A 26455-nucleotide genomic window follows, 5' to 3' on the forward strand; every position below is an offset into this window, starting at 1 on the left:
CCCCAAGCTGGAAAAAAAAAAAAAAAAAAAAAACCCACAGTTTCTTATTGGTGCTTAAAGGACAAGGAAGAAACTCACTGGTCCCCTTTGGTAGGAGTTAGAGAGCTAGCTGGTTTTAAAAATGGGTAGAGGGAAAGCAACAGGCATTTTTCCTGCATCTTCTCTGTGGGCTACACACTCCAGGAACGAGAGTGTGGGCGAGGGCAGGGTTCCCTCGCAGGGCAGTGCTGGCCCGCAGAACTGCCTAGGGTGACAGGGATGCTCTACACCGTCTGCCCTGCGTGCCGTTTAACATAGCATGACTGAGGACGCGGAGTTTAATTTTGTCTATTTAAATAGCCACATGTGGCTAATGGGCAGCACAGCTATTGGTGTGTTTTAGCAAATTAATATGAAATGACAGAATTTTACGTTTATTGCAGGCACCTAGTGAATTGAGGGGTTCCAGACTGTGAGGTCCAGACAGTGATTCTCCCTAGGTGCTATCCCCCAAGGAGAGTGTCCTGTGCTTCCACAGGGACACGCACTCACCAAGCCTCAAGGTCTAGTTCATGAGAAATTGGGGGTATGTGCATTTATGCCACAGGGACGCCATTTGCAAAACCAACAGTGGGAAACAGGGCAAGCATCCTAACTTTTTGAGCATATGATTGTGTCAGTAAGGGGACCTGTGGATTCCAGCCAGATGTGACTCCAACAAAGACGGAAGATTGTTTGTGAAATTATCAAAGGTGGGATCATAGTGTTGTGGTCATGCTTGTTCTGTAGAGATAAATACTGACCCCTTTAGCACAAATGCATGTTTCATAGGATTTGCTTCGTGGAAGCTAGTGGGAGAGAGAAGGAGAAAGGAGCGGCATGTGGAGGACACGAGGGTGGTCCCCGATGGCCGTGGACCTGGGTGGTAAGCACCTGCAGTTAATCACACCATTATCTACTCTGTGGGTGGATTTGAAATTTTCCTTAATGAAAAGTGTGAAAATTGGGTTTGGCCCAGGTCTTTTCTCAGGGAGCTTCGTGACTGGATCATCTAGAAGAGGGGAAATGGCCATTTATAAAAGCTGAGGTAGAGGCCACTTGGGAGTAGTTTAAATTCAAGCAGAAAACCATGAGCAGAGACTGGAATTGCCAGAGGGGACCGTGGCCTGTCAGCCCACCAGACAGCCTCTCTTACACACTCTTATTTTCTGTAATTACAACACTCAAGCTACTCTTCATGGAGCCCTCAGGAAGTGTTAGCAATAAAGTGGGTGCTGTTCCCATTTTACAGGTGAGGAAGCTGAGGCCCTTGGGGGTGAATCAGGCTTTCTGGCTTTGACCGGACAGCTAAGGGCATGAGCTTCTGGGCCTCCTTCCTGTCGCCTCCCTGCTCAGTACCTGGGGCACATCTGACTACCACTCCAGTACCCTGACTCTATGATGAAAACCATTCTCCCCTCCCCATTGGTATTGCCCATCCACAGTAGTCATAGCCCATCACGAGTGGATAAAGTAGGTGGTTAGCTGGACTTGCACATGACTGTTTCGTGAACAGTAGTGCTTAGAGTTGTGATCTAGGGACCCAGCGAACAGTGTGTGAGGGACTTCAACCCTGCCTCTCTCCGGTATGTGCTGTGCCTGCTGTGCCCCCTACTCCAGTGTTCTCCTTGGGGCTCCTGAGGCGGCTCCCAGTAGGAGGCCTATCGTTGTTGGCACCCCAAGGGTGTCCCTGATCCCTAAGTAGAAACTTAAGCAGGTATTTGGACAAATAAATGAGTGAAACACCTTGTGACGTTGAGGCCTGTGGCACTTCCCCAATAGTGTGTTAGTGTAAAACCACCGTGTGTGACGCCTGTTGGTCCCAGCACTTTGGGAGGCCAAGGCATGTGGATCTCTTGGGCCCAGGAATTTGAGACCACCCTAGGCAACATGGTGAGACCTCGTCTCTACAAAAAGTACAAAAATTAGCCAGGTGTGGTGGTGCGTGTCTTTAGTCCCAGCTACTCAGGAAGTTGAGGTGGGAGGATTGCTTGAGCCCTGGAGGTTGAGGCTGCAGTGAGCCATGATTGTGGCTCTGCACTCCAGCCTGGACAACAGAGTGAGACCTCGTCCCTTAAAAAAAAAAAAAAAAGCCACCATGGCAGTTTTGTTTTATTTGGATTTTAGGCAGTGTAGGACCTGTGATAAGGCCTGGCTGAGGTGGGGCTCTGCTGGTAGTAACTCTTGTGATTCCAGCCCTCTGAGGCCACTTCCTCTTTCTGCCTTGGCTCCTCCTTGGTGAATTCTCCCTTATGTGTCCCACATTCTCATACTCCCAGGCATTGGATCTTTAGCTGGGAGATGGTTCTGAGTTCCCATGTGTACAGTGGGCTTGCTGCAGCCTCCTGCAGTTCTCCTGTGGGACTCGTGGTTGGTGGTGACATAGAGGCTGCCTACCCTGATGGCTGATGGCTGATGGCAGTGTGGTTGTTTGGGGTCTTGTTGTATAAAAGGAGCATGTTTACTGAAGGACCCAGTTCTGTGCTGTTGGGGTCACAGCAAACCTGCTTTTGCCTGTTAGTATTTTAGTAGCTCTAGAGGGGTTCATGGCTTTTAGAATTAGTATTTTTGTTTTTGTTTTCTTTTCTCACCTGTTTAAAAAAGCATGTAAAATTCACATGGTAGAAGATTCACCAGTTTTAACATTTTTAAAGTGTGTTGTTTAGTGGCATTTAACCCATTCACAGTATTGTGCAACCATCACCTGTAATTCTAGAACATTTTCATCACCCCCACCCCAAAAGAAACCTTGTCCCCATTAGCAGTCACTGCCTTTTCCTTGACTCTGCTCTCCACCCTCCCAGCAGCCACTTATTCTACTTTCTGTCTCTGGGTTTGCTTCTTCTGGCATTTCATATAAATGGGATCATGCAATATGTGGCCTTTTTGTCTGACTTTTTTTCACTTAGCATGATGTTTTCAAAGTTCAGTCACATTGTGTCAGAGTTTCATTCCTTTTTATGGCCTAATAATATTCCATTGTCTAGATGGACCACATTTTGTTTATCCATTCATCCATTGATGGACATTTGGGTTGTTTTCTACTTTTTGGCTATTGTGGATAATGTTGCTTTTAACATTCACCTGCACATTTTTTTTTTGAATACCTATATTCAGATCTCTTGGATATACCTAGAAGTGGACTTGCAGGACACTCGGTAGCATGGTGACGCCGTGGGCTGGAGGCCCTGCCCAGGCTTATGTGGGAACTCTGCGTTTAACTTTTTGAGGAACTGGCAGACCGTTTTCCACATCACTCTACTGTTTTACTTTCCACTGTTTTCCACGTCACTCTACCGTTTTACTTTCCACCGTTTTCCATGTCACTCTACCATTTTACTTTCCACCAGGCAGTGTATGAGGGTCCCAATTTCTCTACATCCTTACCAATACTTAATTGGCTTTTTTGATTGTAGCCATCCTAGTGGGTGTGAAGCGGTTTCTCGTGGTGGTTTTGATTTGCATTTCCCTCATGACTAATGACACTGAGACAGAGTCTTTTTCACATGCTCATTGGTGATTCGTCTCTCTTCTTTGGAGAAATGTCTGTTCAAGTCTTTTGGCTGTTTTTTAATTGGGTTGCTTGTCTTTTTGTTGCTGAGTTGTAAGGATCCTTCATATGTTCTGGACACTAGACCCTTATCAGGTGTATGATTTGCTATAATTTTTTCCCATTCTATGGGTGTTTTTTTTTTATTCTATAATGCCCTTTGCACAAAAGATTTTAATTTTGATGCAGTCCAAATTATCTTTTTTCTTTTTTTGATATTGTGCTTATATGTAAGACTGTTTGCCAAACACCAAGTCATGACATTTTTCTCCTGTGTTTTTTCTTCTAAGAGTTTTATGGATTTAGCTCCTAATACTTGGGTCTTTCATCCATTTTGAGTTAATTTTCATATATGGGGTGATGTAAATATTTTGTTTTGTTTTTATTTTTTTGTAGAGACAGTCTCACTATGTTGCCCAGGCCGGTCTCAAACTCTTGGCCTCAAGCGATCCTCCCGCCTCGGTCTTCCAAAGTGTTGGGATTACAGGCGTGGGCCACTGCACAGTGCCTGGCCAGGTTTTGTTTGGTTTTGGTCATTATCTTTTCTGTCAGCATGAAGACATTTTGGCTTATTAACCAGGAAGGAGGTTGAAGGGCAGTGGTAGTTGGGAGTTCTGAAAGTACTATTTCAAATCTGTTTAACAAATGTGTATACATTGCTTCTATGCAAAGCATTGTGCCTGCATGGGCCCTTGGATGGTAGTGCTAGAGAAATAGGTGTCCCTTGATATCCTGGGGGTGGAAGCCCACAAACAGAGAGGTGAATAAATAGCATGTCAAGTGGTGATGAGGCAGGAAAGGGGATAGAGACCCCCTGGGGGGCATGTGTGGAGGGGAAGCGTTTCTCACTTTGCATTATCAGCTGAGACCTGGGGGAGTGGAGATGCAAAGGCCCTGAGGTGGGAGTGAGCCAGGATGTCAGTGTGGCTCCGGCTGAGAGAACAGGAGAGGGGTTGGTTGGACTTGGGGGACGGGCACAGGGGTGGCTGGATTATGGTCAGGCCAGCAGGACCTTCTGGCCAGGGCTTTGCTTCCGTGTTATTAAGTATCATGTTTTACCAAAGAAGCACTGATACAGACCCCCCACTCCCCCACTTCATGGCACAGCTAAGCTTAGCTGTTGTCCAGAGGTTGGTGTGGGTGTCTATACACAGACTCCTCCCACCCCTGAGGGGAAGAGTTCCATTTGCAAGGTAGAGGGTAGAAGTAGGATTTCTGTCCAAGCCCTTACAGCTGTGCGGGAACCTGCTGCAAGGATTGTTTGTGGGTAGACCGACGGGCTGGGGCTGCGTTGAGAGCAGATAGTTTGTTTCATCATAGAAGTAGGTTTCCCTGCTGGCTGTGATCCTCCCTGTGGCTCTGTGATGCTGCAGGATGCTTGTAGGGAGGAGCTTGAGGAAGGGCGCCTGGGCAGGGCCTCCAGCCCACAGCGTCACCACGTTGCTGGGTGCCCTGATGAAAATGGCAACAGATGAATTTTTGGTTCCCTCACTTTCCACTTGACATTTCCTTCCAGGAATTGAGAAGGCTTTTCTGGCCCTTGGAATTTTCTATGCCAGACCTCCCTGCCGTTTCCAGTCTCAGGCCTTGATGGAGCTGGTGGTCAGGGCCACAGCTTCGCCTGGCTCAGCCCTGAGAGACTACAGCCCTGGAAGGGTTAAGGCCTCCCATTTTGTGATGTGACGCCCGATGGGCACGTAGCAGATGGCATGGAAATGGCAGGCGTAACCCTTCGTAGGCCACGTAGGCTCACGGTCCAGGAGGCATCTGGGAGGGGACAGAGAGCCAGGCCCTTCCCACAGAAGGGGAGCATGGCCAGCCCTCACAGTGACGTCCTACAGCTGGGATTCTGGTCCCCATTTACCTGTGGAGGCTTAAGACTGCCCGGACTCCCCCTTCACAGGCGGCACCTTTGTTTCTATGTCGTGTGTTCCTTGGGCAGTGTCTGTTTCTCTCTCTGGGGCCGCAGGGTTGGGCTTGGGCACAGGCCCTGGCCAACAGCGGCGCAGGTGTGGGGCCACTTCAAGCACGGCCTCAAATGAGGGCAGTGTTGGGCACTGAACAGTTCTGAGATGTCACACACAGAAACCAAGTCCTGATCTCCAGTGTGAGCACAGGGAGCTATTGGTAGTTGTGTTGTGTTGTGTTTTGTTTTTGAGGTGGAGTCTCTCTCTGTCTCCCAGGCTGGAGTGCAGTGGCACAATCTCGGCCCACTGCAACCTCCGCCTGCCGGGTTCAAGCAATTCTCCTGCCTCAGCTTTCTGGGTAGCTGGGATTACAGGCGCCCACCACCATGCTGGCTAATTTTTAAATTTTTTTTGTAGAGATGGGGTTTCACCACGTTGGCCAGGCTCGTCTTGAAGTCCTGATCTCAAATGATCCGCCCGCCTCAGCCTCCTAAAGTGCACCGCCCCCGGCCTAGCAGTAGTTTTAAAGACACTTATTTGCTACCTGTCTTTCTCCTCATAAGCCTGTGATCAGTTTAGGTGTGCTTTTTCCTATTGTCTGGTACAACTTGGGGGTGAAGACAGGCTTTCATCTCGTGTTACCCGGAAGGGCCCTCAAGCTGAGACACAGGGCCAATATACAGAAGCAGCTAATTGTGATCCTTGTGGGGCTCTTTCATGGCCAGTGTGTGGACACTATCGTCCCCTGGTTTTGGGAGTTTTCAGGCAATCATCTGTGTCTCTGGAAGATGGCATAATCGCTACACCATCTTCCCTGATTAAGAACTATGCTTCTCCAGTTTTTTTCCCCCAGATGACACCAGAGAGGGAGTTTGGGGTCTGGGGACCTGTCTGTCCCAGGCTGGCCCTGCACAACAGCGTGGTGAGTCTGAGCGGTGGGCACACCATGGGAGGGCTGTTGGCTATTGGGATCAGTGATCTATTTTCTAGAGACAACTTATGCCCAAAACAGCTTTGCTCTGCACTGGGTGCTGGAGTGAGAGGCTACCAGAGCTGCTCTCCACTGTGCAAGCCTAGTGTGAGTTACATTTAGGAATTTGCAGACCATCTAGATGTTATTTATTTTTAGAGACAGGGTCCAGGCGGTTTCAAACTCCTGGGTTCAAGCATTCCTCCTGCTTTGGCCTCCCTAGTAGCTGGAACTACATGCACACGTGCCACAAGACCTGGAAGGTTTTATTTTTAAAACGTTGATGGTTACTTGGGTATATATTAATATACCTGGATATGTTTCTGTGATGTTTTGCTCTCCAGGTTTACTTTGTTAAATGTATCAAAAAAAAAAAAAAAAAATCCAGCCTGGGCAACATGGTTGAAACTCTGTCTCTACAAAAATTAGCTCAGTATGGTGGTGCCCACCTGTGACCTCGGGAGGCTAAGGTGGGAGGATTGCTTCAGCCCAGGAGGTCGAAGCTACAGTAAGCTGTAGTCATGCCACTGCACTCCATCCTGAGCAAGAGAGTGAGATCCTGTCTAAAAAACTTAATAAATTGATTTTAAAAAATATTTTGGAGGCATCATTTACAAGTCCTCTACCTGAAACACATGAGATTGTAAGTGCATTTATTTGTAAATGGGAAAGCCAGAGGTGCCTTTTCTTTTTACTTCCTTCATTCTTTTATTTATTTATCTTATATTAAAAGGTTTTTTTGTAGAGACAGGGTCTTGCTATGTTGCCCAGGCTGGTCTTGAGCTCTTGTCCTCAAGAGATCCTCTTGCCTTGACCTTCCAAAGTGCTGGGATTAACAGGCATGAGCCACTGCACCTGGTCCCTTTCATTTTTAATTACCTGCATTTCTGAGTAGCTCTAGAACCAAGAACTAGAGATGATGGGATGGATGTCCTGGTCGTTGGTCAGATTCCGCCCACTGTTTGGTGATGGGAACCAGCTTATATTCGTGGGTCATTAGCATTTCAGATGAAGTGCTGGCAAGGGACCCTGCCATTCAGCAGCACAGCGCTGGGCACACCTGGGTTGTCACATGTGCCCTGTTAGGAGGAGGCAGTAGATGCCCCTCTCCCTCTGTCAGAGCTGAGCATGGCACTTGTAAATAGCGTCTTCCTGGAAGTGCTGGGTAGGGAACACCTGTGGGGGCTGTTGCTCACCCCCTCTTCAGGGAACGCTGGTGCTCATATTTATGTATTTGGTGGCGTGAGGGGAGGTACTACTTCACTTGAATTGGATGTGTGCTGCTCATGTCTTTTTGGAGTGTGTTCTGTGCCTTTTGACAGCTTTCAGCTTTCTCCTCCTCTTCAGGACCTGTTAAAGGTTTCAGCCCTCCTCTCACAGGCTAGGGGGCGGTCAGGATCCCCGTACCACAAGGTGCTGGGGGGTATGTGGGGGCTTTTTCTTCATCGTATTCAGCTGAATACAAGTGTGGCCTCTGTACTGGGATGCTTTCTTTCACCAAGCAACCTCATTACATTAAAAAAAAGAAAAAAAAAGAAAAACTCTTTTTTGTTCGTTTTGTTTGAGACGGAGTTTTGCTCTTGTCTCCCAGGCTGGAGTACGGTGGCATGATCTCGGCTCACTACAACCTCCGTGTCCCGGTTTCAAGCAATTCCCCTGCCTCAGCCTCCCAAGTAGCTGGGATTACAGGCGCCCGCCACTATGCCCAGCTAATTTTTTGTATTTTTAGTAGAGACGGGGTTTCACCATGTTGGCCAGGCTGGTCTTGAACTTCTGACCATGTGATCCGCCTGCCTCAGCCTCCCAAAATGCTGATATTATAGGCGTGAGCCACCGCACCCGGCCGAGATTCAAACTTTTAAAAAGTGGGGTGGGCGTGGTGGCTTACTCCTGTAATCCCAGCACCTTGGGAGGCTGAGGCAGCCGGATCATGAGGTCAGGAGGTTGAGACCATCCTGGCCAACACGGTGAAACCCCCTCTCTAGTAAAATACAAAAAAAAAAAAAAAAAAAAAATTAGCCGTTTGTGGCGGTGCGTGCCTGTAATCCCAGCTACTTGGGAGGCTGAGGTAGGGGAATCACTTGAACCCAGGAGGCGGAGATTGCAGTGAGCCGAGATCACGCCACTGCACTCCAGCCTGATGACAGCCAGGTGGGCTGTGAATTAGAAGGGGTGTCCCAGGCACTGATCAGACTCCTTGTGCTGCAGAAGTTTCCTTCTGAGTTCACGCATTGTCCAGATGCGCAACAGTCAACAAATCAGTTCTTGTGGCTTCTCTGGAAGCTGACATTACCATGTTTTTGGCATGAAGTAGAACCAACACGCAAGGTTGCAGTGCCAGTGAGTTGAGGACGTTCTGTGGCTCTATCCAGCTAGGTGAGAAATTGCGGGGCCAAGGAAGTAGTGTGGGTTGAAGTGAAGTAGGCAGGTGGGAATGCGTGTGAGACTCAGCAGGGCTCTGGGCTCCTTCACATGCTCTACAACTTGGTGATTCCGGCCCTTGTGTCTGAAAACCATACTTTGTGGTTTTCCATATTCTTGAGACAAGTAGATCAGTAGCTGTGTGGACGCTGATTGCTCTTGAGAACTACTGTTCTTTTGTTCAGAATTAAATGCAGAAGAAAGACTTTTTTTCTTCTTATTTTTAGAGACAGGGTCTTGCCCCTTTGCCCAGGCTGCAGTGCAATGGTGGGATCATTGCAGCCTTGAACCCCTGGACTCAAGTGAGCCTCCCTCCTTGGCCTCCCAAAGTGCTGGGATTATAGGCGTGAGTCACTGCTCCTGGCCAGAAAGATGTTTTCTGAGACAATTGAGCAAGACTCAGAAGTAGGAGGAGGGGATGAAAACTGTGCATGCATATGAGTGTGAGTATATACGTGTGTGCTGTTCAGGATTGCTCTGTGTTTAACTAGTGTATACTTTGCAGGGGAAGGAGGTGTCTGTCTGCTGTCCCACTGTTTCCTTTGTCTGTCTTCTGCCTTTCCTACAGGGTCAGATGCTCTTACTTCATGGGCGCCATGTGTTCCTTGTCCCCTTCCCAGTCTTCTTGTTGCCCTTGGCTTCCCTGGATCCCACAGCCCAGGTGGGGCCAAGGAGTCCCTGCTCAGGCACTGAGAGCCTTGCTGTGGCTGTCAGAGGTTGATGGGGAGACTGCCCATCTTGTGGGAAGCCTTTGTAACAGTGACTTGGCACCTTCAACAGGACGGGAGAATGTGTTAGTTCCGTCTCCTGTTTTTGTAAAGTGGTTGTCCACCTGTTGAACTGCATCAGCCTCTCAACCAGGCAGAAGGCTTAGAGAATCCATGTCAGCCCCCAAGTCCAGGGAGCCCCAGTGTGAGCTGGACAGGACATAGATTGCCCCCAGGCCTGGGGGGGTGAAGTGACGTGCAGAATTGAAGGACCAAGGCAGGGAGTGGCAGTAGGCAGGACAGGTCCTGGTGGTTCTGCTGAACCCCTGGGCTGGGGCTGGGCTGAGGAGCTGCAGCCACAGGCAAAATGTACCACACGCAGACCTTTAGCCACCCACAGTAACTGTTTTCGGACCTTGATTCATTCTGTGGGACAGGACATGATATAGGTTACCTGCCTGTCCAGATCCTGCCCCAGAGTGGGACAGTCGTGTATGGCAGAGCATTAGCTGGGAGAGGTCACACTGGCTGGGTGTGGACCTTGTCCTCCTGTGTGTCCCCTCAAAACCAGGTAATGTGTCCTCAGGGTTTCCCTGGCACAGACGACCTCGCTGTCCCTCAGTCCTCAAAGGTGATGGCTAGTCCTGGTTACCCGGGAAGCCCATGCCCTGTGACTCCCTTCCTGCCACTGGGCATCCCTGTAGCCCCCATTCCTCCAGCAATCAGCCTCAGTGGTGTGTTTGGTTCACACCTTGTGCTTGCACTGTGACGGAAACCTCCCCTCCTCAGCGAGGCTTCTCCTGGGCCCCCAGGCTGGGCTTATGCCCTTCAGGTCCTTCTCAGCCCTGTGCTTTTCCTTAGGGCTTTGGTGTGATTCTCAGGCACCTGTGCTTAGGGAGTGCTTGTTTCTGTAACTGGGTTAAAGTTTCATCCACTGCAGCAATTGAGTTTATAGCATGTAATTTCCTTCTACCAGGGACCTATTTATCTTGAGTGTTCTAAGTGTGGGCTTTTGGGACAGTATAAAATTGACCCTGTAGCAAGCTGTCTTGTCTGCACATAGCACTTTTTGAAACTGAATTTCCTTCTGACTTGTCAAAAGAGTTAACCTTGAGTCCTTGCTCTGGATTTAATTTACACGTTCGAATCTGTCCGCTCTGCCCCCCACATACAAGGTCTTGCTCCGTTGCCCAGGTTGGAGTGTAGTGGCACAATCACAGCTCACTGCAGCCTTGACCTCCTGGATTCAAGCAGTCCTTCCACCTCAGCATCCTGCGTAGCTGAGACCACAGGCGTGTACCACCACAACTGGCTATTTTTTAATTTTTTTTAATTTTTTTTTTTTTTGAGACGGAGTCTTGCTCTGTCGCCCAGGCTGGAGGGCAGTGGAGCGATCTCAGCTCACTGCAACCTCCGCCTCCTGGGTTCAAGCAGTTCTCCCGAGTAGCTGGGATTACAGGTGCCCGCCACCACACCTGGCTAATTTTTGTATTTTTAGTAGAGATGGGATTTCACGATCTTGGCCAGGCTGGTCTCGAGCTCCTGGCCTCGTGATCCACCCGTCTTGGCCTCCCAAAGTGTTGGGATTACAGGCATGAGCCACCACACCTGGCCAAATTTTTTGTGTTTTGTTTTTTTGTTTATTTTTTGTTTTTGTTTTGCTTTTGAGACAGAGTTTTGTCCTTGTTGCCCAGGCTGGAGTACAATGGCGCAATCTTGGCTCACCGCAACCTCTACTTCCTGGGTTCAAGCAGTTCTCCTGCCTCAGCCCCTGGAGTAGCCGGGAGTATAGATATGCGCCACCACGCCCGGCTAACTTTGTATTTTTAGTAGAGACAGGGTTTCTCCATGTTGGTCAGGCTGGTCTTGAACTCCCGACCTCAGGTGATCCGCCCACCTTGGCCTCCTGAAGTACTGGGATTACAGGCATGAGCCACCGCACCCGGCATAAAAAATTTTTATCAGAAGGCCAGGTGCAGTGGCTCACTGCCTGTAATCCCAGCACTTTGGGAGGCCGAGGTGGGTGGATCACCTGAGCTCAGAAGTTCGAGACCAGCCTGGGCAACATGTGAAATCCCATCTGTTCCAAAAATACAAAAAATTAGCTGGGTGTGTTGGCACCCACCTGTGGTCCCAGCTACTCAGGAGGCTGAGGTAGGAAGATCGCTTGAACCTGGGAGGTGGAGGTTGCAGTGAGCTGAGATCGAGACATTGCCCCCAGCCTGGGTGACAGAGTGAGACCCTGTCTCAAAAAAAAAAAAAAAAATTTATTGGAGACAAAGTCTCCCTTTGTTGCCCAGGCTCATCTTGAATTCCTAGGCTGTAGTGATCCTCCCTCCTTGGCCTCCCAAAGAGTTGGGATTACAGGTGTGAGCCACTGTGCCCGCCCCCCACCCCCTTAGGTTTCTGTTTTTGAAACCTACTTTTCTCTGTAGTCCATTCTGCTATAAGGCTTATTTTGGAAAAGCAGATTTGTTCCAACACAATTGATGTGTTAAAGGACCGTCGAGGTGTAACACAAATGTTGCGATGGTTGCGTGTGGTTTTGTTCAGGAGAAACACTAGGCTAGGGGATTGGAAAACTATGGCCCACAAGGTGGTGGCCTGTTTTGGTAAATAAAGTTTAATTCACAGACACGCCCATTCAGGTATGTACAGTTGGGCCTCCATATCCTTGTGTTTTGTGTCTTTGAGTTCTACCAACTGTGGATTGAAAATATTTGGGGTAAGCCAGGCATGGTGGTATGTGCTTGTAATTCTAGCTACTTGGGAGGCTGAGGCAGGAGGATCTCTTGAGCCCAGGATCTTGAGACCAGCCTGGGCAATACAGTGGGACCCCATCTCTTAAAAAAATTTTTTTGGGGGCTGGGCACGGTGACTCACACCTGTAATCCTAGCACTTTGGGAGGCCGAGGCAGGTGGATTGCCTGAGTTCAGGAGTTCGAGACCGGCCTGGGCAACACAGTGAAACCCCGTCTCTACTAAAATACAAAAAATTAGCCAGGCGTGGTGGCATGTGCCTGTAGTCCCACTTACTTGGGAGGCCGAGGCAGGAGAATTGCTTGAACCCCAGAGGCAGAGGTTGCAGTGAGCTGAGATTGCGCCGCGCCACTCCACTCCAGCCTGGGTGACAGAGCAAGACTCTGGGTCTTAAAAAAAAATTTTTTTTGAAGGAAAATAATGGAAAAAACAATACAACATAAAATAATACAAATAAAACTATAGTATAACAGCTGTTTACGTAGCATTTACATTTTATGGAGTATTATAAGTAATCTAGAGGTGACTCACTAAAGCATATGGAAGGATGTACGTAGGTTGTATGCTAATACTACACCATTTTATATCTGGGATTGAGCATCTGGGAATTTTGGCATCCCGGGAGTTCCTGGAAATAATCCTCCAAGGGTCTCGAGGGACAGCTGTCCTGTCAGAACCACAGAGCTGAGCATTCCTGACAGAGACTAAATGGCCCGCAGAGCCAAAATTATTTACTGTGTAGCATTTTAAGAAAAAGTTTGCTGGCCAGGCGTGGTGGCTTACGCCTGTAATCCCAGCACTTTGGGAGGCTGAGGCAGGCAGATCATGAGGTCAGGAGATCGAGACCATCCTGGCTAACACAGTGAAACACCATCTCTACTAAAAATACAAAAACAAAATTAGCCGGGCATGGTGGCGGGCGCCTGTAGTCCCAGCTACTCGGGAGGCTGAGGCAGGAGAATGGAGTGAACACGGGAGGCAGAGTTTGCAGTGAGCCGAGATCGCGCCACTGCACTCCAGCCTGAGCAACACAGCGAGACTCCGTCTCAAAAAAAAAAAAAAGAGAAAAAGAGAAAAAGTTTGCCAACTCTTGCATTAGGTGAATCTAGAAAACTGTTACCAGTTTAATATAGTAGAGCACCTGTGAGTACATGAAATAAAACTGCCCACGCCTCAGACATGCTCCAAGTCCCCTCGGGGTCCCGCATGTTATGGGCCACACCCTATCCCTTTCCGGGGTCAAACAGCCTCCCTCCAGCAGAAATGGCAGCCCACCCATGCTCACGGCAAGCAGCAAGTCTTCCCTGAGGTGAGGGTCAGACATGCAACATTTGTGTATTTCTTAGCCACTGAGCATGTGTGTAGCTGTGCTGCCCATATATCCACATGTGTCATTGCTTGGGCTCCTATCTTACGTCATAGATGACGTTTTGGAGTACTATGTCCCTAACCCTTATGTCCATAAGCCCTGTGTTTTTATCACATGGGTTTGCATCCCGCAGTGGTTTTTAGGAGTGCTGCCTCTGTTGCGCTACAGCAGAACTTAACCATACTTTGAAGGCAAAGGCAAACACCAAAAGGTTTGCTCTCATTCATGACAATAAAGTGGTAATCACTTAATATCTCATCTGGACCCCTTGGTGTGAGAGGGCAAGGTCAAGCCCAAATTGTACAGGTCCAGTGCTCCCCATGTCCTTTGGAATCTTCAGGTCTGACTCTTTGAGTGGTTGATGGGGCCTTCTGATGGCTGACTGGGTACTTTTGTGCCTTGGTTTCCCCACCTGCAAAAAGGCGGCTGATGAGAGTATTTACCTTACAGGTGGTTGTGGGGTAGATGCTCAATCAGTGTTGGGTGTTTTGCACTTAAAAATTAGAAGATCCCCATGCTTCTATTAATTACAAAGGAGCAATAGATTTGGATGAAACCCTGAGGATCCCAGAGCTGAAAGTGAGTTTGAAGTGTCCGATCCAGTCCTTCAACTCAGAGCACTCCTATCTGTGACACCTCTGCCCACGCATCCAGTATGTGCAGCACACCTGCTCTGTGACTGACACTCTTGCAGAAGTGGGGCCACTTCAGGGACACGGACAAGGTGTTGTACCTGCTGTCACAGAGCCTGTTATCTGGTGAGTGGTTGGGACATTCTGAGGGCTCATACCTTCTGGCTGCAGGTTCTTCCCAGGGGCCTCCCAGAGCTTCTTCCATAGCCCCAGGCAGGGCAAGTCTAGATTCAGTCTTGCCTGGAGACATCTGAGGATGGCTGTTCCATCCTCCTCCTCACATGTATGCAGCTCTCCTTTGAGCCCCACCTGTGCCTGTCACTTCAGGTGAAAGCAGTTTAAACATGACTAACAAGGCCAGGCTCGGTGGCTCACACCTGTAATCCTAGCACTTTGGGAGGCCGAGGCTGGTGGATCACGAGGTCAGGAGATCGAGACCATCCTGGCTAACACGGTGAAACCCTGTCTCTACTAAAAAATACAAAAAATTAGCCGGGCGTGGTGATGGGCGCCTGTGGTCCCAGCTACTGGGGAGGCTGAGGCAGGAGAATGGTGTGAACCCGGGAGGCGGAGCTTGCAGTGAGCCGAGATCATGCCACTGCACTCCAGCCTGGGCAACAGACCGAGACTCTGTCTCAAAAAAAAAAAAAAAAAGATTAACAAAAGGCCCTTTGCACACTGTGGAAGGCTTATCAGAGTGACCACCTAGACAGAGGCATGGTGGCCTGAGTTCAGACCTAGCCTGGATCTTCACCCAGCCAGACTTCAGTTGCCTGTACCTTGTGGGATGACACATGCCCGTCTCCAACTCATGCAGGCTCTCAGTGAGAGGTAGTTGGCTCCAGCCAGCTTGCACCTCCCCACTGCTAGTCTTGTCCTAGGACCACTGCAGGGAGACGATCTCTCAGTCTGGGGTCTTCGAAGGCTCAGGGAGCTCCTAGCCAGCTGACTGGGCTGGGGTCCATCCTGATAACATGAGAGAGAGAAGATGTCTGTATCTCTGGTGTGTCTTTACTTTCCAGGCCACCAAGGGTTAAGAACCCAGCGTCAGCCAGTGAGTAGTAGACATCTGTTCTCCTTTTGAGAAAGCCTGTAGTTCAGGACTCATCACGGCCTTCCCTTCCTTGGCCTGAAACCCTCCCTGCTCAGCTGCTTGGCGCATGCTGTTCCCCTGCCTGGAACGTCTCGCCTAATTCCTTTTCCTGCCCTGGCCTCAGTCTGGGAGACGCCATCTCAGTCCCCATGTCTTGGAGTTTTAAATGAAAGCACTTTACTTGTTTGCTCCTCTTTGCCCTGTAGGGCAACCCCGGGAATCACATGCTTCATGAGTCTAATTTACAGAAACGTAGGCGTAACTCAGCAGTGCATACCAAGCCCATACTGTTTGCTCTACACTGAAAATGAAGATGAATGGTGAAAAAAAGTTTCTGCCATTGAGAGCTTAACATTGAGTTGCAGTGAGAGATGAAGCTCCTGAGTGGCACGGAGATTGTTGCCAGGGCTCTGGTGAGGTACCAGGGTGAGGTACGCTGTGGCCTGGTGGTTGTAGCCACTCAGGGAGGCTTGTGGCCTATATAGAAGGCGGGCTGTGGGAATGAGCTGGGGGGTTTGGGTTGACTGTTTAGGATTTGAGAGTCTCTAGCATGTGGCACAGAAGGTAGATGATTTAAGCGGCGCGGACATCTTCGATAAACACTGTGGAAGAATGGGCAGTGGTATCCTCTCTCGGCCCACTGAAGCTTCTGTGTCCATCTTGTGTCCTTAGTCCTATGCGTTGGAGTATTGGAGGAGCCAGTTTCCCCCTCTCTCCAGAGCTTCTCACCCTAGGGAGCCTCCTTCCTCCTCGCCTGGATGCGGTACTGTCTTTCTTTGTTAGTTTCTTTCTTTCCTTTTTTCTTTAAGAAACAAGGCCTCACTGTGTTGCCCAGCCTGGACTCATACACCTGGGCTCAAGTGATGCTCCTGCCTTGGTCTCCTGAGTAGCTGGGACTACAGGCATGTGCCACTGTGCCTGGCTTCACAAACTTGTGCTTTTGATTCTCATCCTTAGCAGGTGGGGCTGTTGTTTTATCTGGTTTTCTTTTTTAATCCTTGCTTTCTTTGAATACAGGACTGATTCATAGTCACTGTTAAAGAATTCAAGCAATACAGAAATGTTTACTATAGTAAGTGAAAGTTTCTTAATAATCTACTCTTCAGAGATTACTACCACTGATTTTGGTCCAATTCCTTTCAGTTTTGATTTTAGTGAAGTTACTTTCAGTTTTTTCCCTATATACACTTTTTTTTTTAAACCATGTGAATGGTACTATGCTATTCTGCAACTTTTCTCCCACAGTTCTTTCCATTTTTCTTCACATAGCATTGTCTGTGAAGTAGGGATGGGGAAACTGAGGCTCAGCTCAAGCATCACTTGAGCCCAGGTGTTTGAGTCCAGCCTGGGCAACATAGTGAGACCTTGTTCTTAAAGAAAAAAGTTTGGGTTGACTGTTTAGAATTTGAGAGTCTCTATCTAGCATGTGGCACAGAGGGTAGATAATTTAAGCTGCGTGGACATCTTTGATAAACACTGTGGAAGAAGGGGCAGTGGCATCCTCTCTCGGCCCACTGAAGCTTCTGTGTCCATCTTGTGTCCTTGGTCCTGTGGTTGATTGACAGACCTCTCCCCTGGCCCATGGCCAGCCAGCGTGTGTGTGATGGAGCTGAGACCAAGTCTCTGTTCCCTGCTGTGTCTAGTTGTAGGAGCTGACTGCTTGGAACACCTTTCTGTCTCTCAAGTTAAGTTGTATCTCTTGTACTTGGCCTTAATGAAGTTTGACATTGAGAAGTCCAGAGCTGCTGTTTCCGGTGTGGCTTCCTTCCGGAATGAGTCCTAGTCACTGTTACTCAGAGATGTGCGTCAGGAAGTGGCTTGGGCCACAGTTCTGAGCAGATGGAGGTGTCTGTTCTGCATGGGAAAGAAGTATGCTTGTCAGGCAGGCGCTGCCAATGCCAAAACTTGGCCCACCTATTCTCTCCTTACCCCCTCAACAGGTCCTTCTGGGCCACAACAAGGTGCCCTGGTTTGACTCTTAGGAAGTGGGAGAGCCACTGAAGGGGGTACAGATCCAGGATGTGGCTTTGGGAGCTTCCACGGGCTATGCTGCCAGGAGGAGAGTAGACAGGGGTTCTGGGTCCAGAGGCCTATCTGTGCTGTGCATCTATCTGTGTGAAGGGCAGGGCCACGGGGGCGCTCTGGAGGTGGGCACCTGGGTGCAGGCTTGCTGCAGCTGTGTGCCTACAGGGTCCTTGTGTCTTGAGTGTTGGGCGCAGCTCACAGCTAGCGAGGCTAGCACCTGGACCCCGTTGTCATCATCTGACTCAGCACTGGTTGCTTCATGGGCCCTTCTTCCTTCCTGATAGGAAGAGGTGCCCCGAGGTGCCCTGTGCCTCCTGAGGACAGTGGCTGCCCCCAGGTTTAGGGCTCTGCTCCTCAGCATCTCTGTGGGGCTCATCGTGGGCCTCGCACTCAGCACATCCAAACTGTAGCCCAACCTTCCTTCCTCAAATCTGCTCCTCCCCATCTCAGAAAAGCCAGCCCCACTGGTCCAGTTGCTCAGGCAAAAACAAGTGAAAGAAAGCAACCCCCTCCGGAGTGCCCCAACTCCCCTCTGCTCTGTCCCCTTCCCCAGTGTAGCTGCACCATAGGAACCGCTCCCCTGCCCTGCAGTCCTCCAGCCAGGTGATCCTTTAGAGCAAGCCAGATTCCTCCCCTCCGGCCTGGGCCAGTGCTTCCCCCAGCGCATGTCTCCACTCAGGCCCTGTCTCCTTCAGGGCTGGCTTCCGGTGCCGCCCGTTCCACCCAGCCCCCGTCCCTCTGTGTGCTCTGACTGCCCCGTGCTCTGCCTCGTGTCCCCACAGCGCCATCACCAACACCCTCTGTCATTTCGCTCGTTTTCCAGCATGGGGGTGGATGGTGTTCCCTCTGTCTTGTTCACCACTGAGTCCCCAGCCCACAGTGGAGGCTCGGTGAGCTGCTGTCGGGTGAGGAGGCAGGAAGATGCCTAAAATCCACTGCTCAGAGCATCAGCCCTGCTGCTCCTGCCAGTGCTTTAACCCACTTACTGCGAAGCCTCACTTTCTTCCTGTCTGAAATAAGGGTGTTACTATGGGTATGTTAGTGATGGGTGCCACAGATGGCCTTCTATGGTAGAGTTAGTATTAGCAGTGTGATCTCAGGGGTTTGGTTTTATGATTTGTGTCTATGTACTTAATTTCTCTTTTAATTATCAAGAGATGCGTACTGGCCTGGTGTGCCAGAAGTGTGCTGGGTGCCTTCTGTTTGTCCCCCAAGTCCTCTTTAAGAGTTCTGGTTCCTGCCACAGCATCAGTCAGCCTTTTGGAATTGTTCTAGAACATGTTTTCTGCCTGAGGCTCTCAGGCCAGTTGGATGGTGGCATTTTACGAAAATAAAGCAGCATTCCTATCTGCCCTAAAGCCCATGGAGGTGCTCCCGGTCAGAGCTGCACTGTACCTGTGTGGGGTCTCTAGTGTGGCTGGAACCTGTCCTTTTTGGCCCCTGGTTGAGGAAGAGCTGGGCTACGCCCCCACCACCTGCCAGCCCAGTGTGTGCGGGACGTATCAGAGGAGACCGATGCCCACTCAGCCTTGCTGGTGCTGCTCATCTGTGCTGGCTTGCAGCCCGGCCTGGGGTGTTTGGAGAGAGTGAGGAGGAGGGTGAGGCTGACCTTCAACCTTGTGTCTCAGGCAGCCCTGGCAGCCTCAGTGCTCTCCTCTTTCAAATGGGCACACTGCTGTTGGGATCTGTCTGTGCAGGCAGCAGCCGGCAGAGGATCTCAGCCCCCAGGACGGGGCTGCTCTCCATGCACTGGCAGCTTCCGCACAGCCCTGGCCTGGAACTTCCGCCACCGGAGCTGCCTTCCCCTCACTCTCCCCTGTCACTGGGAATTTTGAAATGAATCCTCATTTGCCAGTCAGGGTGACCTAGCCTCTTCACCTACTTTTAGGAAGTGTTCTAATGCACCCCCCACTGCTCTTTGCAGGAGTCATCTGTCGTGCTTTCTTCTTCCTGACAACTTTGCTCCTGGGTCTGTGCTTGCTGTGCGGTGGCCGCCAGCCCTGTTGTGCTGGGGGCACTAGTCCCGCTTGCTTCAAGGAGGGAGGAGCCACTCCTTACCGGCACCTGCCCTCCCCAGGAGCAAGTGTCCTGTGGTGGCCGAGGATTGGCCAGTAGCAGGCCCTGCGTCATTGGTCTTGGCAGTGGAGGAGGCTCATGCCAAAGGAGCCCCCTGCACTCGGGGGCTGGCCCCACCCCCTCCAGCTGTGCCTGTCCTTCCTGAGGTGGGGGAGGGGTGCCGCAGGGCCCCGCCCCGCAGTGGCCTGCCTCTGGGAGGCACAGGCATAGGGCAGGCGGGCGCTGTGAGGCCAGCCGTCAGTGCCGGGCCTGGGATTGGCAGAGTTCCAGGCCTTAGGCTTCAGAGTGAGCTGCTGTGCACCCTGAGTACACGCCAGCCAGCCCTCTGCTGAGGACTCTGACCCGCTACCACAACAGGGGGCCCAACAAGAGAGGTCTCTGGGGCTGGAGGGAGCAGCTCTGCTGGGCACCTGAGGCCCTGCTCCATCCTGCATCTCTCAGAACCTCTGGGTAGCCTCTGGTCCTATACCAGTGAGAACGAAGTGAGGCCACACAGGCACGGCCCCCCTGATCTGGCTGTCAGTTCCACCTTGTCCATGTGGGCTGGAGCAGCTTCGAGAACTCATTCAGGGTCTTGGGTTCAAATGGGCTTTATGGAACTGAGCCCAGAGCTTAACAGGGTGGGAGGCTGTGCTGGGAGGGGCCTTGCCTGGCTGGAACAGGGGCAGAGTGGGGAGCATGGGGGTTTCTTTGAGTCACAGGGAAGGGTGCTATGTCCTGGAGGTGGAGGTGCATTCTCCCTGTCCACCTGGGGACCTCATCCCCAACAGTAGTTATAAGGCCAGACTGGGAAGCTTCATCCGTAGAGTGGGGCCCTTACTTGTCCGAGGTCCTGGCCTCCCCTCATCTCTCACCTAAACAGGCTTTTCCCTGCCCTGGGCCTGGGAGTGCACATACTTGCTGTCTAAGGCAGTGCTTGAAGGAGAAATGTCCCACCCCTCCCACAGTGAGGGAAATGAGAGGAGGGGAACCACACTCTGAGGGCAGTGACTTATCTGTGGTCTCATGGGAGGCGAGACAGACAACCTGTTAGTGAGCAGTTCAGATGGGGTTTATGGGCAAGGCATGTCGGAGGAAGGAAGGACAGAGACCATAGAACTTCAGGGCTGAGAGGGACACCGTAGCATTCCTCACCTCCCCCAGAGAAGTGAGGCCATGACCTCCACATTCGACCTCTACCTGGGCTCCATTCCACGGAGGAGCTGAGGGGCAGCTGAGCAGGAGCGGGGGCGGGGGTGGACAGGGTGGCCGGGGGCAGCAGAGGCCGCACAGTTGGTGTGGGATAGGTGGTAGGTGCAGGCTGGGATGCCGGAGGGGCTGGGGACAGGTGGAGGCAAGTCTGAAAACCTGTGCCCTTGAGATTCGGAATCTCCCTGCCTCAGCCTGGTCATGTTAGGGGTCAGCCATGGCACCTGGGTGGTGGTGAGACAGGGTAGGGAGCACAGAGCTGCTCTGGGCCTGTGTGAAGCACACCAGGGATTTCCTGGCCTTGAGGAGACCCCAGTGTTTCAAGCCGGTGCCCGGGTGCCCTGGCTGGACCACACTGGCACAACACGCGTGTAGACGGCCTGCTTTCCCTCTGGCTCCAGGAGCGTGAAGCAGCTGTCTCTTTCTTTCAGTTTGAGTGCGTGAGGGGGCACATTTGGGCAGGGCCTTGCGCTATTGCTCATTTGTGAAATTGGCTCCTTTAAGGAAGCTGCAAATGAGTCAGCTCTGGAGTGCGTCCCATGGATGGCGACAGGACCCCTGTGTTGCCTTGTGCTGCCCCCAGCTTCCAGACTGGGTCTGCCTGGCTCTACCTGGGACAGGCTTCCCCAGGGTGTTTGCCAGTGAGGAAACTAAGGCTCTGGCAAGATGAGTGCCCTGCCTGTGAGGACACAGATAGGACCAGAGGGCTTCAGCATAGAGCATGCCACAGGTGTGAATCGGGGTTCTCTTTGGGGCCCAAGTGGGCACCAACTGTCCCATGGAAAACTGTGACACTTCGGGAATTCCACTAGAGCTCAGCTGCTGAATTTCTCTTTTGTCCTCTGGTAAACACTGGGATGCTTTTTTAAGAACCTGACTCTCTCTGTCTCAATTCCTGTGCCCTGTCCTGTTGGGACGTCGAGGCCGGGATTAGAGCAGCCCCTTTAAGAGTGCCAGTGTCCCAGACCCTGCTGTGGAATGCCAGCCGCCTCCCTGCAGACAGACATCGCTGTGCTGTCGTCCTGTCTCTGTGAGGGTTAACAACACTTCAGCCTGTTGTCTGGAACCGGTTCAGACTGGTTTTCTGGAAAGTGCTTTGTCTCTCCGACTGAATCCTGGGAAGGGTCATGTGGAGCCAGTGATGTCATGGGATCAAAAACTGACTCAGCTGTTTTTTTCTTCTTTTTCTTTCTTCTTTAAATCAAGATATGTGTGTGCTGCAGGTACAGGGCAGTGGCACGCTGATGGGCCAGGCCTCACTCTACTCAAAGTGTACCTCACTGGCAACCAAAGGGTTAAATGTGATCCCCAGTCCCCACTCCCCAGAGGTGAGCAGGGAGTGAGGAGACCTCCCTTCCCTGAAGGGGAGAAGCTGGAGTTAACGCAAGTCACCACAGTGTAGGGCTAGTCCCAGGCCCCGACCCTGCTCCTGGAACAGTGCAGTCACCGCCCTCCTGGATTCCAGACATTGCAGGTGCTGAAAATCCCAAAGGCAGGTAGTTGAGATCTAGAACAACTTTTCCTCTGTTTGCTGTTGAGCCTTTCCTTGCTGATAAGCAGCCGCCTTCCACTGCTCCTGTTCAGCACCCTGCTGCCTCTGGCCCCCAACAGGGCAGGGTGTAGCTTGGCTCCACCAATGTTCAGCCACACAGTGGAGGCTGGGGACACCCCCCCTCCTGCCTAGCCTTCCTCAAGGTAGCGATGAAATGTCCTGGGGATGCTTTTCTGGGCCCTGCGTTTGTTGTACATTCTTTTGCCATCCTTCCCATAGGGAGGAAAACACTGAAAGCAACATTGAAAAGTCTCCAAGAAGGTGGCACCTTCATTGCACCCAGTTAAAATGTTGTGTCTTCTCCTCCCTCCCAAGTTCAGAATGACCGAAGAAGCATGCCGAACACGGAGTCAGAAACGAGCGCTTGAACGGGACCCAACAGAGGATGATGTGGAGAGCAAGAAAATAAAAATGGAGAGAGGATTGTTGGCTTCAGATTTAAACACTGACGGAGACATGAGGGTGACACCTGAGCCGGGAGCAGGTCCAGCCCAAGGATTGCTGAGGGCAACAGAGGCCACGGCCATGGCCATGGGCAGAGGCGAAGGGCTGGTGGGCGATGGGCCCGTGGACATGCGCACCTCACACAGGTGAGTGGGAGGAGCCAGCGGGAGGGGCTGGAACCTGGAGACAAGCCCAGTATGCCCAGGTTGGGGCTGGCCACACTCCAGGCCTGTTGGTAACAGCTTCGTGGGGTTGTGGAGAGGGCTGTAGGCTCAGCTTGGGCATCACCCACCACTGGCAGCTGTGCTGTTGTGGCCATTCTAGGGCCCCAGGTCCCAACTGCAAGTGGCACAGAGTGTGGGTCTCACAGGAGAAGGAGTGGCACATTCCATCAGCTCCCCTGCCATCAGTAGGCCTTTGCCACCCACGCACCTGCTGTCTGTCCAACTCGGTGCTTTTGGTTTGTCGGGACACTTGAGTTATTCATTTGGTTATGCTTCCCTGCTTTTCAGATCTAGAGGTCAGAGGGCCAGGAATGCTACACCTACCTTGGTCACTTGGCTAGGGATAGAGTTGGGAGCCCAGCCCAGGGCACCCTCCTCGGAGCGGGTACGGGATGCTCACTCGACTCCATGTTCACTTGGTTCTGGTCTTTGGCTTGCTCTGTTGGTTTGTCCTTAGTCAACACTGATTACTTCAAGAGTGACTTTCCTCATATTCACCTTTTATGAGTCTCTTAAGGTAAAAGCTTGAAATAAAAATAAGACCCAATCTACCACCTATTTCTTGACTTCAAAACCTTCCTTTCTCTCTGTAAAGAGAAATTCAGACCCAGCACCTGCTCTTGCATCACCCCTCCCCTTGGAGCTTTCCAGAATGTTCATGCCCAGACACCCACTGAGGGCTGTGGTGTGGCCACAGCTTCCCGGCTGGCCCTGTGACAAACTCCTCTGTGGCCCGTTGCTCTCTCTTCTCACCACCCACTGGAGTCTTCTCCCTGTGGAGGGCCTGTCTCTCCACGCCTGTTCGTAAGGGACAGCTGGTGGCTCCTCACCTTCCCGTGTCAACTAACCCCACAGGGTGACCCCAGCCTGCAGTCTTATGTCAAATTCGTTTTTGGAACCCAAACTGTTGGGATCCTGAGGACTTCAGAGATCATCTGGTGTTCACAGCGTTTAAAATGGGAAGATAAATGGGAAAACCCAAGCCTGCTCCTGTTGACAAAGCCCCCTAGTCTGAGGAAATATACTTTGTAGTCCTGCTGTCCAAAGAGGGCTTTTCTGTCTGACTCTGCTGTCTGCAGTCCCCATTCTAAAACCAAGGTCCTCTTCTAAAGTTCCAGAAATAAAACTATAGGTCCAAGTCTCCTTTTCCTTTCTCTATGTTTTCAGCCAGAGACCAGTCCATGACAGCTCAGCAGGGGTGAGCAGTGAGGGGCTGGTGTGGAGTCAGGGCAGGAAGAGGAGGAGTCCATGTTCATGGGAATCTGCAGTCCATGTGCATGAGGTCCCTTGTGCATTCCTGGGCTCCTGGCATGCATTTTCTCCTGTAATCACCATGTTCCCCTGCAGGGTAGGTCAGTGGATTGTGAGGGAGAAGTTAAGTGTTAAAGAAACTCAGAGTTCAGCTGGGCGTGGTGGCTCACGCCTGTAATCCCAGCACTTTAGGGGGCCGAGGCGGGTGGATCACAAGGTCAGGAGATTGAGACCATCCTGGCTAACACAGTGAAACCCCATCTCTACTAAAAATACAAAAAAATCAGCTGGGCGTGGTGGCGGGTGCCTGTAGTCCCAGCTACTTGGGAGGCTGAGGCAGGAGAATGGTGTGAACCTGGGAGGCGGAGCTTGCAGTGAGCCGAGATCGCGCCACTGTACTTCAGCCTGGGGACAGAGTGAGACTGTCTCAAAAAACAAAAAAATATTACTAGCACCTCTGAAGCCCCCTCATGCTTGCTTGCTGTCACTGTCTTCCAAGGGTAATCACTTTCTTGACAATATGGATTAGTTTTTCCTGCTTTGGTACTTTAAATAAGTGGGATTATATACTGTGTACCTTTTATCTTCCTGCTTTCACTCAACATTGTGAGATTTACCCATATTGTTGTGCATACCAGTAGTTAATCCATTTTCATTGCTGTATAGTATTCTGTTTATAGAGTTTCTATTTGGGTGTTTTTCAAAACTACCTTTTTTTCTTTCATGCTAACTTATTACCGTCTTATGACCGAATCTGGGCATATTGAAAGCTAGAGGCAGTTTCTGATGGCTTCTAGGAGAGAGAATTTCCTTTTTCTTTAGTGGCTGGTGAATTGGAATCATCAAGAAATATATATGTTTGCATGTGTGTGTATAGTGTACCTATTGCTATGTTGGATGATTTGGAGCATGCAGAGGCAGATACAGTAGTAGAATCAGCTTTCTGCCTCCCTCTTTTACTCCCCTCCCTGTTGCTCTTTAACTCAGCAGTTTTTCTCTCTTAGTCTCCCAACTTGTGTGAGTGTTTTATATTCTACATAAATTGAGGGTGGAGGGCAACTTCTGGTTGTGTTGAATGAGGAGATTGGCAGAATTGACAAAAGCAAAATGAAACAATCTCAGCGTTCTGGAAAAATTGAGCAGGGGCATACAACAATCTGAGAAGTATTTATGCCTGTAACTGCTGAATTTCAGGTGAGAACAGTGAGACTCTATGGCATTTGGCCTGGAGCTATTCCCATGCCCTCTCCCATCTGTTTGGTAAAGAGGTTCTGTCCAGCCACTGTCAGCTGTGAGGACCAACAGCTTCGCTGTGTGGGTGAAAGGGAGGAGGACTGTTCACTTTACAGTGGTAGCAACCCTGCCTGTGGCCTTGTAGATGAGAGTAACAGTCCTGGAGATGGGCAAGTGGGGAGGCACAGCGGCTCTGTTTTAGCCCAAGGTTGGGGCAAGATAGAAAAACTATTTGAAGAAATAATGGGCAAAAACATACTTGAGGAGAAACTCATCCAGGAATCCCAACAAACCCTAAATAGCGTAAGTACAAAGAGATCTTGACCTAGATACATCATAGTCAAACTGTAGAAAGCCAAAGAAAAGAAGAAAATCTTGAAAGTAACAAAAGAAAAACAACTCAGCACATCTGGGGAGCATTAATAAGATGAACAGCTGACTTCTGACTCGAGACATTGGAAACAAAAAGGAGTTGAATGATGTTAAAAGTATCCAAAGAAGAAAACTGCCAACCCAGAATTCTATACCAGTAAAAACAGTCCTTCAGAAATGAAAGCAAAAAAGACATTGTCAGGTAAACAAGACTGAAGGAATCCATTGCTGGTAGACCTGCCAGTTCTTCAGCCTGAAAATAAATGACACGTTGGCAGCTTGAGTCTATGAGAAGAAATAAAGAACACTGGAAATGGTAAATGCATGGGTTAACTGGAAAGACTTAACTAGTTCTGCAGTCTGGAAGCCAACCAAAGGCTTCGAATGATTTGTTGGGTTTATAATATCCACAGATAAAATATATGTCATATTAGTACAAAAGATGGGGAATCAAATGGAGCAATATTGGAGCAAAATTTCTGTATCTTACTGGAATCAAGTTAGCATCAGTCTTATATAGATTGTGATTAAGATGCTTACTGTAATGCCTAGGGCAGCTCTCAACAAAATAACTTTAAAATATAGTTTTTTAAAAAAATCAGGGCTGGGCGCAGTGGCTGACTCCTGTAATCCCAGCACTTTGGGAGGCTGAGGCAGGTGGAT

The 26455-nt window shown here is 50.4% G+C and overlaps 1 protein-coding gene across 48 annotated transcripts in view; it reads left to right on the forward strand.

Moving 5' to 3' along the window:
- Positions 1 to 26455, forward strand: part of GATAD2A (GATA zinc finger domain containing 2A) — a 123141-nt gene that overhangs the window by 56960 nt on the left and 39726 nt on the right. For 26 of the 48 annotated variants that reach the window (XM_055372279.2, XM_055372266.2, XM_031004139.3 and 23 more), the window contains one exon: positions 22584 to 22858. In XM_055372279.2, the coding sequence (XP_055228254.1) occupies positions 22590 to 22858 (269 nt within the window). In that variant the 5' untranslated portion in view covers positions 22584 to 22589. Of the gene's footprint in view, positions 1 to 14151; positions 14461 to 22583; positions 22859 to 26455 lie in introns of those variants that run through there. The other 22 variants (XM_055372257.2, XM_055372250.2, XM_055372269.2 and 19 more) reach the window with 2 other exon arrangements.

Source organism: Gorilla gorilla, chromosome 20 (assembly GCF_029281585.2).
Source record: "Gorilla gorilla gorilla isolate KB3781 chromosome 20, NHGRI_mGorGor1-v2.1_pri, whole genome shotgun sequence".
NCBI lineage: Eukaryota > Metazoa > Chordata > Mammalia > Primates > Hominidae > Gorilla > Gorilla gorilla.